At 37.4% G+C, this 16,038-nt stretch overlaps 2 protein-coding genes across 2 annotated transcripts; one reads left to right on the top strand and one right to left on the bottom strand.

The window, feature by feature from the left end:
• Positions 1-635: 635 nt before the first annotated feature.
• Positions 636-9,423, top strand: CLGN (calmegin; the record flags this gene model as incomplete). The annotated part of the gene is made up of 6 exons (XM_009585757.1): positions 636-851; positions 2,431-2,550; positions 2,734-2,878; positions 4,769-4,846; positions 7,496-7,605; positions 9,343-9,423. Coding segments are annotated over 6 exons (750 nt in total), but the record flags the coding sequence as incomplete, so codon positions are not given.
• Positions 9,424-14,156: 4,733 nt separating this feature from the next.
• Positions 14,157-15,543, bottom strand: SCOC (short coiled-coil protein). The gene is made up of 3 exons (XM_009585756.1): positions 15,474-15,543; positions 15,293-15,376; positions 14,157-14,713 (listed from the first exon to the last, which is right to left on the bottom strand). The coding sequence occupies exons 1-3, from the start codon at positions 15,493-15,495 to the stop codon at positions 14,571-14,573; spliced, it is 249 nt and encodes an 82-aa protein (XP_009584051.1). The 5' UTR covers positions 15,496-15,543; the 3' UTR covers positions 14,157-14,570.
• Between the last annotated feature and the right edge of the window lie 495 nt (positions 15,544-16,038).

Below are 16,038 nucleotides of genomic sequence, written 5' to 3'. Positions count from 1 at the left end.
ACACACACATATATATAAAAAAAAAAAAATTATATTTTATATATACACATGTATATGTACACTGGAAGGGACTGTGTGGATCACGGGATGTAGTTCCCCTGCAGTCTTAGGCCACCAGACAATAGATGCTTACCTCAGAAGATTCCATCACTGGCCACAAACTATTGACCAGTGCCCTTACAAAAATGTATATGCTATGTTGATGAACAAAAGCCAAAACTATATGTTACATAAGGAGAGACTAGAAGAAGAAGTAATACCAATGTCTTATTTTCCTGCAGTATTAGGAAATTTGATTGCTAGACTTACTCTAGGAAGTTTATAAAGACTGTGCTTGGAATTACCAGTACCAGGAAGAACGGAGATACTTTGTACAGTCAGTTATTACTGTAACACTATGGACAAAAAAAATTAATTTTAAGAGGTCTGCCCTAAGCCAGAAAATTGAGACCCATCTGCCAAAATCCTATAGGCTATTTCCAATTCTGTTTTTATGTAGGTTAAACTCTACTGCTTGTCTTTTTAAATAATGCATTTAAAATAGTCGGGAAGTTCTAAGTATTTTAAAATTTGTTTCACAGTTTGTTTTTTAGTGAGGTATAGGTAATGTGATTACATTTTTTTTTCCTTAAAAGGGAATCTGGAGCCCTCGGAGAATACCGAACCCAGACTATTTTGAAGATCTTCACCCGTTTGAGATGACCACTGTCAGTGCTATTGGTTTAGAACTCTGGTCTATGACGTCTGATATCTACTTTGATAACTTCATTATATGTTCAGAAAAAGAAGTAGCAGATCGTTGGGCAGCAGATGGCTGGGGCTTGAAGAAATTAGTAGCAAGTGCTAATGAGGTATAAGCTTTACTATGTTCTTGATAGCCAAAAGTAGTGAGGAAGATGTGCTGTTGGAAGAATTTTCTGTCAATTAATGTTGACAGAATATTAATTTGTATTCAATTAATAATCTTGCTGAATAACTATGATAGTTTTTTTTTTTTCTTGTAGTTTGGCTTTTTACCTTTCCCAGATCAATATCCTCTTGAAATTAAAAGGGTACAACATTTTACTTAAACACCTAGTGAGAAATTGGCTTCATTATAGTTAATGAGTCTTCTGCTGTTCCTGGTGATACTAGAAATTCAGTACCTGTCAGCAAGTGGAAGCTGAGTTACTTACACTCAAAGACCTTTTTTTTTTTTCTTTTTTTTTTTTCTTTTCACTTGTGGCTAACTGCATTATATATATTCTTTAGATGTTTCCCTCCTGTGAGTAATGGATAAATAGTCATGTGTTTTTTCTGTTTAATAATTTTAGGTCTTTGGCTGTGTAGGTGTATATTATGCAGCTCTGAAAATAGTGCACGTATGTTTATGGAGCTGCATCTGTTCTTCTGTTTCTATGCCCGCATCCACATCTTGTTTGTATACTACACTTGGCCAGCTGCCAGATTTTTTTCTAGATCTCTTTCCTATGCTGTAGGATGAACTTGTCCTGACGTACGGGATCATGGGCCCCTCTAGTGGCTGCCTTTACCGACTACAGCTTCTTTCTAACAGTCCTCTCTTTTCTTTGATTGAATGGCAAGAGCAGGCCTGCAGTTGTGGGAAAGAAATGATGGGTTGGTGGCAAATGTGGCCAATTCCTGACAGCTGCTGTTTGTCATAGGATCAGCAAGTAGCAACTGTGTATCTGCCCATGCAATAAGGAAAGCCGCCTCCTCCCACAACCTTGCCCTTTTCTGAAATGTTTGGTTTTATGTTTGGACCTGCATCTATACCTGTACACACAATAGCAAAAAATATTCCCTTGAGTCCCCTCACTCCACTGTGCCTCTCAAACTTCCTACCTTAGTTGCTGATGCACCCTTTCCAGAGGTCTTACTGAACCAGGCACTTGCCTACCTACCTCTGCTGTGTAAGTCAGAACTGGGCTGGGAGGACAATTTACTCCCTGAATAATTGGCTGTCAAAGGAGGGAACGCGGTAGTACAGATGGAGCAAAACATTGCTCTTCAGGAGGCTGGCTGCTGCTCTGAGGTTCTTGATGCTTTGGGAGCTTTCAGCTGAGTTAGCACAGCGTGGGGAAAAAATACAGTCGCTGGGAAGGGTGTAAAGTGTGAGGTTGCCAAGAATCCAAATGTCGCTTTACAAAATTGAGTAGTGGCCAGTCTAGTATGATTGGAGTACCAGGTTTGTTCCTTCTTATTTAGCACCTGCTAATTATTTGCAATCTGTCAAGTTGTTACTTTAGTAGTATTGAAATCCAATATTGTGTTAGTCATTAAAAAGCAAAGGTAAAGAAGGGGTTTCTTTGGACAACATAAGGCTTAAAATATATACAGTACACTTTATAAACTTACTGAAGTGTTGAGAGGGATGTAAACACAAAATCTTCCTCTTTTTTTTTTTTTTTTTAATTGTTTTTAATATAGCCTGGTATGTTTAGTCAACTGGTGACTGCTGCAGAAGACCACCCATGGCTCTGGGTTCTTTACATCTTGACTCTTGCTCTCCCTGTTGGTCTAGGTGTGTTGTTCTGCTGGCCAGCAAAGGTTAGAGAAATTTACTATATTTTTTTATTTGGTTTTATCCTTAATACTTTATTTGAAAACTCTTAATATCTGTGCAACAATATACACTTTTAATATGCCATTGATATTACTTAGCTTACAGTGGCTGTTGTGTTTAATTCTTAATTTGAGTTTAAATATAAATTGATTTTTAATTTGTTGTAGAAAACAGGTGAAGATACTGACTTCAAAAAAACTGATATATCTAAGCCAATTACAAAGGGAGAACTAAACCAAGAGAGAGAGGAGTTAGAAGATGATGAAATAGAATTAGAAGAAGAAAAAGAAAATGAAGATACTGCTGAAGATGGTAAGATGAGCAAGCCAGCTTGCAGTTTGATTAAATATAAAGGCATGAATAGGACTAGTTCATGGATTGCATTGCCAATAATTACAACCAGTTATCTTAGAATATACAAAACCTGCCTTGCTCTGAGTCTTCTTTTTCTCTTTGACAACCTCCAGCGAGTGGCATTCCATGGCTAGTAGCTCTTTGATAAATACAAGCAGAAAGTAAGGCTCTCCTCGGTATTTTTTCACTTTTAAGAAATTAATGTGTTCCCGACAGTCTTTTTATGTTTGTAGACAGTGATACATATTTTCTCCCTTCTAAATATTTCATATATTGAACACATCTGAATGGTTCAGATATATGTACCTGAATTGGTTAAAGTCACATTGTTGTCTTTAAAATGTTTCTGCTATAGCTTTAAATCTTTAACATAAGTCTTTCTGCTTACTCCTCTGTGGGAGGGCTGTACCTTGAACTATTCTGTTGGTTACTGATTTTAGTAACTCTGTTAAAGCCTGAAAATACAGTAGACTTGAAATACTGAAGTCTGCTGCTTCGTGTTGCTTTCTAGCAATGCATTGTATGCCTGCAGAGGTCTGTCCTTCTTGCCCAAGGGAGAAATCAACGATTCAGTAGGTTGAGCTATACTTTGGCATCCAAGAATAAAATAATCTTGTGTTACTGTGTCAAAGATTACTGGTACTATTCAGCTATGGCTTTTATGTTCTGTTAGCATTTCCCTGAGTCTATTGTAGTGAATAAAAAGCAAATTGCCTAACTCACAGTGCATTACCTTGGCTGCCATGAGAAAATCCTTAGCCTTAGACCTTTGCAAGATTCTGCCTCTTACTTCACTCTTCCTTGGTAGGAACAAAGAAAGTGAGAAGTGACTGGCATGGAAAGTTAGAAACCTAGCAGACATTCATGGGTTGGTTTTTTTCGTAGTACTGACATCACTGTGTATTACTGACTGAAACTTTGTGGGTTTTGTCTGTCTCTGCACTATGTTCCATGAGTGCTGATGGCTTCTGCGTGCATGACTTAAAAGTTTACTCAGCATCAGATGTTCCCATGCCAGTACTTACAGAATTGAGTACGTTGTTGGCACAATGCTTGCCACACCAAACTTAGTCCATCTGCCTTACCATGCGAGAGCCTTACCTAGGCATTTAATTATTTTAGTTATGATATGTATATTTTTTATATTAGCATAAATAGTAGGTACAGCATTTCAGCACTGTATCTTCCTACATTTTCCTTTTGACCTTCCTGTACTTTTTCTGCTCTTTGCTCTTCAATTACAGAACCTGTTTTCTTTTACCCAGTCTTGATGCAGATCATAGATATGTTTTGTACCTAGTATGCTACTGTTGCAAGGCTGTCTGAGATACCTGAATTCCAATATCCTTCTGTTAAGTCAGTCTGTTAAATTTAGTTAATTACAACACATCACTTAATAAATAATACGTTAAAGTGTGTGTTTGAATGTTACAAATAAGGTCCAGGCAATTGCAGAGGAACACTGTTTAGCTCCCACGACTTTTTTAAAGAATTCCACTTGGAACAGTTGTTCATGATGTTTCAAAAGTATGTTTCATTTTAGACCTTTACTTTTCGTTACTAGATTGAACACAGAGTAAAACCGACATAGCTAGCTTTTGTGTAACTATTCCAAGGTTTTCAAGTAAATTCTAGGCTTCAGAGGGAAGGATTACACTTTGCTGTCATAGGACTTCCTGGTTTCTCTTTCTTCAAGAAGAATTGCTTAGCTTCCCTTAGCTTCCTGCCACCTTTTACATTTGCAGGTTGAAATCTTTCCTTTTTTTCTATCACTCTTTTGCCTCTTCGTATCTGAAAGCATTAGAGAATTTGTCTTCTGCCTCCTTCTGCTGATTCTTTTTGCTACAGAGAGAAGAGAAATGGAGGAGACAAAAAGAGAGCTTATAAAGGATACAAAGAAGATGGGAAGGGAGGCTTCTCCTTCAGGTTCTGGGAAAGGGAAGTAATTTGGGCCAGGACTTGAAAATGGTCTCTCCTTTCTGGTTTTTTTTCCCCTCTGCCACCTTGTTGATGGTAGAACTTCAAGCTGGTGCATGCCAGCCTTCATCAGACACGGATGTGTTTCCTCTGAGATTTCTCAGTTGGTATCTGTAGTCATAAATATTTTCTGTTAGTCTCTTTGGATCCTAATAATCTTTACAATTCCTTTATAGTCATTATCTGTTTGTTTGTTTTCTGGAGTTGAAGGTAACGGGGTTTGAGCTGTGGAATACTGAATGACTTGAGATCCACATGTTATCATGGGGCTATTAAAAAAAGAAAAAAAAAAAAAGAAGAAAAAGCGTGGCACAACAGCAAATTTCAGAAACACTTGTAGATTTCTTTGGCTCCAGTGAGAATGAGTTGCTGGCAGAGTGCTTCTTGAAGGGCATTGTCCATGGGATTTACTGTTTTATTTTGTTCTGTGTTAATTTTTGTGACATTGCTAAAGGATGATGCGTTCTTGACTTGTCTGCTCATCTGCTTTGTTTCCTTGCTTTCCTTGCCCTCTAGAAAAATATTCCAGGAAGTAGAAGAATGCTGACAAGAAATGGAATTTCAGGGGCACAGTCTGAACCTTATTTGTGAATACATTTATTTATTGAAATACCATTTAAATTCATATTAGACTAAATTAAAATTAATAATTTTAAATAGTATAGTTGTCCAGTTCTGCCGTTTACTACTTCTGATGTCTGAAGTTTTTTGGTTTGTTTTGGTTTTTCCCCTCTGTTGAAACTAGTACTTACGGGAGGTGCTGGATTTGCATAATTCAAAATTTCTAATCTCTTCATTAGAATATGAGCAAAGGCTTTGAATTTTTGCCAAGCTCTTCTGTTAAGGGCTTATTTTTAGAACAGAAATCTTTGTCTACATTTATCTTAAACTATGATCTCCCTTTTTTTGTCCTATTTCTCCTTCTGATGACAATAGCAGAGACATGTTATTGTAGACCTGTATCAGGTGTATTTACAGATGGGAAAACTAATTTCTTAGAGCTTCAGTAATTATTATGAACTGTTTGGCTCAATTTATAGCTATACTGTAGGCAAAGTTTTTTGGTACTCCTACAGAAGTCTCAAATATTTTAATAAATCAGGGTTTTCTAGATTTTCGTCACCAAGAATTGGGAGAGTTGCATCTTACACGTGACTACCATCTGAATTTATATGGTTACTTTTGTTTCAGTTTTACTGAGCTGAAACAGGGGGTGGGTGTTGGCTCTTTGGTTTTGTTTTTTTGGTTTTTTTAAGGCTGAAGTGCTAATGAGATGTAGGCATGACCTGACAAGGATAGAGTTGAGCACTGCTTCATTACTGTTTTTAGCTGAGCCACTGACAGACTGTTAAGTTGTAAAGTGCCATCTTACATCCTTTCTATCAGATTTAGATATGATTTCTTGTTTACTCTTGATAGAAAACATTGCAAAAGGTACTCAATTTCTAGAAATTCTCACTTCAAGACCTCAGTTTGAAGTAAAGGAAGAGACTTGCCAAACCCCAGTAACTTTTCTTTGAATCATGCTGTGGTTGCTGAGGTTTAGTTCTTATAATGAGCATAGATACCTGAAATGCAGGCATGGGAGTGCCAGCTTGTAACTACTGAAGCCTAAAGTGGAAATCAAAACAGTTGGGTGTCTGGCTTCCTTCACAAAATATGCAGAATATAGAGAGTTGGTTATCCTAGAAGGGCAACCTACGTGCTGATCAGAGAGCAGCCTAGAATTCGCAATATTTGGTGCATGCACTGCTCTTTAGTGCAGCGGCATGGCCTCAGTCAGAAAAAGTAGAAACTGCCTCTGTGTTGCTTAGCCTATAGTTTGTCCAGGGAATTCTGGAGAGTAAAAAGGTACTTTTTTTTTTTTTACTTTTTTTTCCCCCTCTCCAGTCCCTGTCAGTTCAAAGGTCAAACTGACACCAGGTCTCATAGAAAGCTTACTGCTTTTCGTGAATAGTTTTATCCTAGTATGCAAGCTGGACATACTTTGAGTGAGCTGAGGGGAGTACAATGCTTTTCTGACTAGTTTCTGCATTGCAATAATGCCTAAGAAGGGGGTAAGCACAGAGCTGCTTATCCCTCAACCAAAACAGTATGCCAAAAGAATTCCCTGCTGAAAAGGGGAGTTCTCTTAAGATGTAGGCGTCCCCCATGATGGATGACTGATAACTGCGATATTGTACTTTGCTGTCTAAGTCAGAATTAGTCAGATTTGGGATGCCTGAGTTGTCCTATTTTGGACTCTGGTCTCAAAACTCTCTAATACAATACTTGGATTTGAGGACTTCCTTGAAGGAAACCAACTTAAGGTCATCATTTTAGTTGGTCACTTACAAGTCTGAAGAGAGTATGTGCTATTGTGAAAAGAGGCTAGGCTGAAGCTGTTAAAATTGGTTATTAAATCTGACAGTGATAAATTTCTACTAATTCGTGAGAATTCTACTCTCTGTATCACAGAGATGGTTTTATGGGTTATTGTAAACAAGCAGTTCATTCTAAGACTGAAACTGGCTTCTTTTTCTTACTAGTGTGTCTGGATATAGTGCATTTTTAATATAGTTCTGTTTACAAAGTAAAATTAATTTATTTCTTCTGCAGAAGATGAGGGTGAAGGAGGTGAAGATATTGGTGAAAAAGAAGAAAATGAAGTTGCAGATGGAAGTCAAGAAGAAGGCGATAAGTCAAATAAATCTGGTTCAGAAGATGAGGTAAGTTTGGGGTTTTTTTCCCCTATTTTCTCTTTGCCCTTGTCCAACATTGCACTTCTAACTGAGCCCCGTTACCTACAACAAGAGTTTTCTTCTGTTCAGCCATAAAACAAATCATGAGGTGGGGATGTGTTTTTATTTGAGTTTGACACCTCAAATACTCCGAATAGGTTTGTGAAACATACATCTTTCTGTGTAATTTTGGCTAGGAGGTGATACTTATTGTAAAATACAGGTATAGTATCATGCAGGTCTCTAAACATGAAATGTTTTTACAGGAGTATAGGTTTTTAACAGCTTATCAAATGAATTGCAAGGCTTGAAAATTTGGATGCTGCAGTAGATGTCAGTCTCTTTTTATCATGCTACTTAATTGACGGAATATGTGCTTCTAACCAAATAGCCTTTCAGTGAGACCTAGGAAAACCTTAAGCTTTCAGTTATCTTTTTTTTTTTTTTTTTTTTTTTTTTTTTTTTTTTTTTGATTCCAAAATAAGGTTTTAAGCAAAATGACCATACTGGTTTTGAATTTGACACCTGCAGTTTCATTTTTCTTGTGCAGATTAATCCAGTCACCAGATAATCTATAAAGTGTTTTTCAGAAAATAACATTGTAGAATGGAATTTGTGTGTGCTTTTCTTGCTCATCAACTACTCATTATCCTTCCATTTAGAAACTCTGGTATGTCTGAAACGCTTTAGATCCACCCATACCATTTCTGTTGGTCATCTTCTGCTTGTCACTCCCTAAATGAGTCCCTTCCCAGATTAGGGGAGTGGTTTAATGTAATGTTGACTCCTTTTCATATAAAACTCCTCTAGGAAACTGTACCTTGCATGAGTTTGCATTGTTTCAGCACTGAAATTCTTCATTAATTATCCCTTATTCAGTACTTCCTCTTGTTCCTGTAAGAAGGTTTTTTTTTTCCCCTTGTATATTTACCTAGGAATACAGTATCTGATGAACACCATTAAGATGCATGTGACTCTTTGTGAAAGTAATAACAAGATCTGAATGTGTGTATGCCATTACACAATATCACAATGAGGTTACAGCTTGCTCTTCTCTGGGTATTTTCAGGGTGTACAAGTTTCTGTCATGAGTTAGCTAGTGACCTACTTGGGAGATGTCATGCACACCATGTCCTTACTCAGGTTGTGCCACATTCTGTGAGCTGCTCCTTCTGAATCAGGTGCTTGCCATTAGGTGATGCAGGAAAGTGAGGAAGCAGTGCATTGTCTGAGGATGGAGTTCATGTTGGGAAGGCTTTTCATGCACCTCTGTAAGCTAATCACTTTTAAACTGAGAAGAACACATCTGATTTAAGAACAGTTTGTTCTATTTGTAGCTCTCCAAAGGCAGCAATTGGAATGTTTTAAATGCTTCTTGGTTAGGAAGTAGAAATTAAAATTAGCATAAGATGCGCTTTAAGGAAGTTGCTAAATTCATTAATAAGCCACCACTTTTAAACCAGTGAGTAAATGGGCAAAACCAAATTTCTGACATCAGTTTGATGTACTATTCTCTTCCTTCTAAATATAGAAAGGAAGAGTCTTCTACCCACTTTATTGTTAGATTAGTATTGTGGAAAAAAAATGTCCTATCACTTAAGTGTTGCATTTAATGATAATATGATTGGGGGGGTCAGGAGGAGGAAGAAAGTAACATGCCAGTTTCAATAATTAAATTAAAATTGGTTTAACATTTTAATGCTGAATTTTTTTTTTTTTTTTCAGATGAAAGAAGCTGATGAAAGCATAGGTTCTGGAGATGGTCCACTGAAATCAGTGCGCAAGAGAAGAGTACGAAAGGACTGAGTTACTTCCAGCTAGTATTTGTAGATCTAGAGAATAGTAACTTTTGGTATGCCACTTCAGTGGGCCTGACAGCATGCAAGTTCCTGAGATTTGAAGGAAAAAGGGGGACTCATTGCTACTTAACCTCCTATTTTAATTCTCTAACCTCTTTTAACCTTCCCAAACTTCCTTAATTCCCTTTTTTAAGGAGAAATACTATCTGTGAGGAGTTAGCTCATGTTTCAAATTCAGAATAAAAGTGAAGTTACAAGTTGGCCAACTGGTTTTAAGGTGAAGATTCTTAAGATTTGAAGATTCCTAGAAATTAGTATTAGTTGGAGATAAACTTACTCTAAATATTTTTTAAAAACATGAATAAATTATAATACTTTTGCAGCTCTACCACAAAATTAGCTGTTTACACTTTTCAGTTAAAAGAGAATGATAGTATAGATGTAGCATCTATAGCAGTTCACATTGCTATGAGAAAAGGTATTTTTTTCTGTGCAGAGCTAAATGCAATAATTGGTTTTTGTATGATAATTTAGTGCTAGCAACAATTTTTATTGTAAATTATTTATTTTAGTTGATCTTGTTACATGGGTGGTCACCTGTTCACTTTAGACATTGGTTACAATAATTTATTTTTAAAAGATATTTTAAAATAGAATACTCATAGAACAAGTGGTAATTGATGTGACTTGTTTTACTTTTGAATGCAGATATCAAATCTGCAGAAGTGATATACAGATAATTTTTTTCAAACTTTTATAATTCTCATGTTCCAAGCCAGAGTGGTATAACCTCTGTTTATAGAATTCTTGCTAAGTGTACATTGTCTCCTAAAAATATTTAATAATTCTTGCTTAACATGAAATTTATTAATATAGATAAGAATTTTTGATGGATTAAGTTTTTTACAGATGTGAGTAACTGGGCATTCTCATAATATAGTTTAAATAAACTGCATATTGTAAAATAAACTTTGTTTTGTTGAAGTTCAGTTGTATATTAAAACAGGCAATAAAACTGCAGTCACCAGAAACCTCTTGCTGCTTGGCAGCTGCCTGTAATATTAGTAGGATGTAAAATGCTAGCAATAGCAGTCATACGTTAAAAACAAGTAGAAATACATTAATGCATAAGGAACCTAACAGATTTCCTTGTGCCTGGCAAGAAGTTAGTTCACTTAAGAAAGAAATACTTTCACAGCAAATCGAGTCAGCAAAGATTCCATGGAAGTCTCTAACAAATGAATGCTTAATTAACCCTAATGAAGAAGCCAGTGTCTTCAAGTGCTTGTGTTGAAGTGTTCGAAAGTTAATTATATTGGACTCTATTTTGTGTGACCTACATGGAAAGGCCTCTGATTTTTTTGTTGGTTTTTGGGTTTTGGTTTGGTGTGGGGTTTTCTTTTGGGTTTTGGGGTTTTTTTTAAAGTTAAATGCAAGTTCCCTCCTCTTTATTTAGGGTCTACATGCAAAAGATAAGAAGTGAGGACTCCAAATTCCTCCTCCTGCTTGTGACTTTTCAGCAATAGATAGAAGTTGTTACCAATGCGGTATCCTGCTAACAACAGCTACTGTGAGCTGTCAGGGAGCATTTCAGCACTCCTTTTCAATGTCTGAGCCTGGTGAAAGTCCTTTGGAATTGTTACAGCATTTTGGGTGTGGTTTTGGAGTTGGGTTTTGTTTGTTTCTTTTTTTTTTTGGTTGGTTGATGTGATATAGTTACTCCAGGGATTGGTTCACCCCATAGGAGATGTTAGTCTTCCCTTAGGGTTTTGAACTTAAGGTTCCCATAAAGTCTTAATGCCCCATCAACATTTTTGCTTGTACCTCACTTCAGTAAATAAGGAGCCATTTATTATGGGTAAAATGGTCTTGTGAGGCCATGACTCAAGGGTGCTGTTTGCAATACTACTGACTCTCTAAGGCCTATCTCACTTTAATACTGACTTAATGACTTCGACTACCTGGAATCTGGAGATAGAAGACATCCTTCTGCACATCAGCTTACTTGGGATCTATTCTTATGCTAGTAATTAGGGGAGAAATATCAGAGCTTTGGGGATTTGAGGATCTAGATCTAGAAAGCCAGGCAGAAGGGGAACCCCCTTCCATTGAGACTTGTAACATTGAGATTTCACCCCAGTTCCTGCATGTAGTCCATTTATATCTGAACAGGTATTTTGGGAAAAATACTTGATCTTGCTATCATGGCTGCTTGAAAATGCTTTGAAATTAACAAACTAAATCCAGTTGCAGGATGCCTTGCTATTAAAACTCAGTCATCTTTGGAACTCCTTGAGTATCAGACCTCCCCAGTCTATGCTCCCACCAGCTACATTGTAGCTTAGTAAAAGTGGTCTTACTGAGGACACCAAATCCCAGACTGAGAATTTTCTGTATTTAGGGAAGGCTAAGTAGGACTGATGACTTTTTATTTAATCACGACTGAAGCTACTCCTCAGTTAGCTTCCACCTTCATGAAGGTATGATGAAGTAATAATTCTGGTTTCTGTCTAATGTAGAGCTCATTACCTGTGTAGGAAAAGGTATCTCTTCTATTCTGACTTGGCTTAAAGTTCTCCCGTGTGGAGAGGTGTAAGTTTTAGCTTTGACAACACTGGATGCAGTTTACCAATCCTTTTTTTTCCTTTAGCCAGAACAGAAAAATACACAGAAATGTAAGATTCATGGGTGAAAATACCAAGTGCGTCAGGAACTGGAAGCTTGCTGAAAATAAATTAATTAACCCAGGTTTAATCTTAATACTTGCTAATTACATCTAGTCTTTCTGACACTTCAGCGATGTAGAAACAGCTATTCAGACACCTCTTGCCATGTAGATGGCAAACCCTACTACTTTTCCACCTTTTGACTACAGATAGTTACGAGAAGTTTTGGGGTTTACAAATGTTAAACCAAACTAATCGAGACAAATCAGAATTTTTTATTTAGTGTAAAGTCAGAAATACTACATCTTTAAAATGTTCATAAGTTAAGTGAAGGCCACAGTAGTGGGACGTAAAATGGTATATAGATGAAATGACTACTATATACACACCGATGGATAAAATATCACTATCCAATCTTACAATACAAAACCATGATTTTAAGATCACTTTGATCTCGGGAAATTGCTGAAGTCTAACAAGCGCATGCTCTGTTACCACTTGTTCTCCTACAGTGCAGATGGAGATGTGCAGTGACATGGCTTTAAAGCTAGGATGGTTGTAATGCAATGCAATCTTTAGAAGTCAAGTGCTTGGTGTGATTGTTCGGTTTTTTTAATGCTCAAACCCTGGACTAACCATGTGATCTACTCTACCTGCTAGCAATTCTTGGATGAATTTAGAGTTCCAGATACGCAGTAAAGTGAGAGAGTAGTCCATAGATTAAAAATAATTTTGGATGTTTACAGGACCCCATGACAGAAACGGTATCAGCCATTTGTGCCTTGGTGGGTAAAACCTTCTTCATCATCATATTTCTTGACTCAGACTTATAAACAGCCCTCGAGACAGAACTATTAGTGCTTTGTTTGCAGTCATTTGACTTTGCTGACACTCCAGTGAGCGTTGTACAGTCATCTCAAATGGGGAGAAACGGGAGACCTCTCCTTGGGAGGGTGGAACCTCACAATGTCAGCTTACACTGGAGACACAGCAGTGCTTAGCTGCCAAGAAGCTTGGGGTTTGAGAGGGATTTATTTTACTATTACATCCACTCATTCAGTTCCTGCAGCTTTATTTTATAGAATTCATCACAGCAACGTTGAAAGAGATCCTTGAACTAGTGGTTTCCTTTCGTTAAAAGGTAAAGTACAATGGCTTCATTACTAAGAGACAGACCTCAGTTCTAGGTAACATCCATAAATAAGTCTGCAATGCTGCTGTATGGCAAGATGAAACAGATGCAACCGAGTACTGCTGAAACTTAGATCATTGTTTGTACTTAGCTTCTGCTCTCCCTTAATACTGATTATGCTAGACACGCTGCCTCTATGGGAAGTGCTCAGACCCGTAATCTGGGCTGAGCTCCTTTACAAAACCTGCTAACAAACAGCCAAGCCAGTAAAAAGCAGGGCACCTTGACACTAGACATTGCTCAGAGCAGCAGAGATTTGAGAGGCAAAAGCCACCTTTGTTCCACTGCAGTCTTTTGCCTTAGATGTTTTTGTGCAGTGCTTCAAGAGGTACTTCACAAGCTCAGGCTCTGGGGCAGGAAAACAGTTGCTCTAAGGCCTGAAGCAAAGACAAGTTTGGCACTTCAGGAGGAAAGTAAAAGGTGGCAAGAAAAGACTTGTTCTCAGTTCCTCACTGCAGATTGTTCACAACAAGCATGAGGAACACTGTTGACCTTCTGTTTCTGTAAAGCTTATTACTCAGGTTTTTATTTAACTCTTCATCACACAACTGAAAAAACTTCAGGAAGATCATACATCATGATGCTGTGCCTGATCATTCTTTGAGGAAAGAGGAAAGTGAAAATTATTTGAAGTGTACATCTTACAAACACTCTGATACTGCATCAATTTGGTAATTCCCTGATATAAGTTACTTATCTTTGTTCCTCTTCCCTTACCCTCCCCTTTCCCAAAAAATCTTAAGCGTTTTTCTGTACACAAGCCCTGCAAATAATGTCATACTGTTATTACTTCATAGAAATTCTTAACTGTTTTTTTGTTGAAAGCTGCTTTGCAGAGCTATGGACAGTACTGTACAGTAATCCAAATATATTTGAGGTGAAAAAGGTGATGCAGTTAGACTTTGAATATTCTTACCAAATGAGGTTTCAACACAATATTGTAACTGTATTATTTTGCTAGTCAAGAACACTCCCCTAAGACCTCAAAGAGCGCCAACAGACTTTTGTTTAACCTGACAAACTGAATCCCATTTTTAACAAGATACGCTCATTTTTAAAACAAATACAAAAGTTTAGTAAGTCTCTACGCTACATTTGCACATTGCTTAATCTTAACAATACACAATTTATGTCTCCTGTTCATGATAATGTTCTTAATTCTGTTTATCACCAAAGTTTATAATCTTCAGGTATCCAGTAAAGCCACAAACTAAGGTATTTTAGCTCATGTAGCCTATGCCAATTAAAACAAAAAAAGACAGCAGCAATACAATGACATCATCTGTGAGTCAACCCTTACTTCCTTTTGCTTTTTGTGTCAGTTGTTTGGAAAACACTAGACGCTGACATCAGATTTTCTATATACTGTCCAAGAACTTGGTTTTCTGATTTCAGTTTCAAGTTTTCTTCCTTAACAGCATCTACTCGTGCCGAGAGATCTGTGAAGGTGATATTATAAGAAAAATATTAGACACTGTTGCATACAATAATGAATATGTTCTGTGTGCCTACATCAAACTATTCACACTTTTAATGCAGGAAACTTTGCCATAAGGCATTATCTTACAAAACACTGTACTACTCACAAGTTTTATCTAAAGCCCATTTTTCCTGTACTATTTTGTACTACAGTATTTTGACCAAGTTGTTACACAAACTTATTGTTAGTCTGTATCTTTGTTCTTTTCTTGAATTTTTGAATTAAACTATTGCAAAGTAAACTATCTGGAAACAAAAGTTCAGTGATGAGCAGACTCAAAGATGTATTCAACTAAATGAGCCTGGGAAAGTTAACCGTATTGCCCCTTCTGCTTGATGTGTATTACGAGAGTCGAGCAAACATTACGTTGCATAAAGAGGAAAAAAAAATAGTTCTGAGACCTTGCTTATGTACCTTCAACTGCCGAAGTGACATACTTCTGGACACTGACTAAGGTAGGGCAGAACAGTAAGGTTCTCTTCTTTCGCTTATTACTGTGTGCTTGTAAAAAAATCTGGTATGTCAGATAACTGCTAACCTTCAAGTGTGTGCTGTAGTTCCAAAACTTGATTAATAAGCCGTGTTTTCTCTTCTAATTCCACCTGATTCTCAGCCTCAACAGCTGCAATAAATCATATGAGTTTTAATGCAACCTCTGAAACAGTTGGAAATTACATTAAGTAGAAAGAATAATGGTGAAGAACAGTAAGAACTTATACCATCCATGTCGGCATTCATCATTGTAGAATGGGCTCTTTCCACTTTTGAAGAGCGTATTCCTGAGAGGTGCTCTGCTTAAAGAAAAAAAAAAAAAGGACACTGAGGCAACCGTTAATGTAACTGCCTTTATATTTGGATTTTAGATGCATTATTCTAATCGGTGTTGAAAAGCCAGCACTTAAGCATAAAGCAGAACACATTTTTAACATTCTTTAATTATTTTTCCTAGAGCCTTACGTGGTATGTAAATATGATTCTTCAAGTAACTGCTTCAGTTTACAAAAACAACTGATCTAGAGTACTCTCTAATGCATAAAATAACGCTGTGTTCCGGTGATGCAATTGCCGCCTTCTCAGCGCCGATCTTTCTGGAATTGGCTATTAAAGAAACGCCGCAGCAGCAGCAGGAGGGCCCCTCATTGTCCACCCCGTTCCGCTGCTGTCGCGGGCGGCCGTGTCACGGACACCAGGCCTGCAGGACGCAGCGACGTGCGTGTTCGCCTCGGGTCCCTTGCACCCCACAGCGCACCTCCCGCCGCCCCGCCTCCGCACCCCTGCCCTTCG

The sequence above is a fragment of the Fulmarus glacialis genome, unplaced genomic scaffold, assembly GCF_000690835.1.
Source record: "Fulmarus glacialis isolate BGI_N327 unplaced genomic scaffold, ASM69083v1 scaffold47139, whole genome shotgun sequence".
NCBI classification, from domain to species: domain Eukaryota; kingdom Metazoa; phylum Chordata; class Aves; order Procellariiformes; family Procellariidae; genus Fulmarus; species Fulmarus glacialis.
The sequence above is the reverse complement of the archived record's forward strand: the minus strand, read 5'-3'. Positions and strand labels throughout refer to the sequence as shown.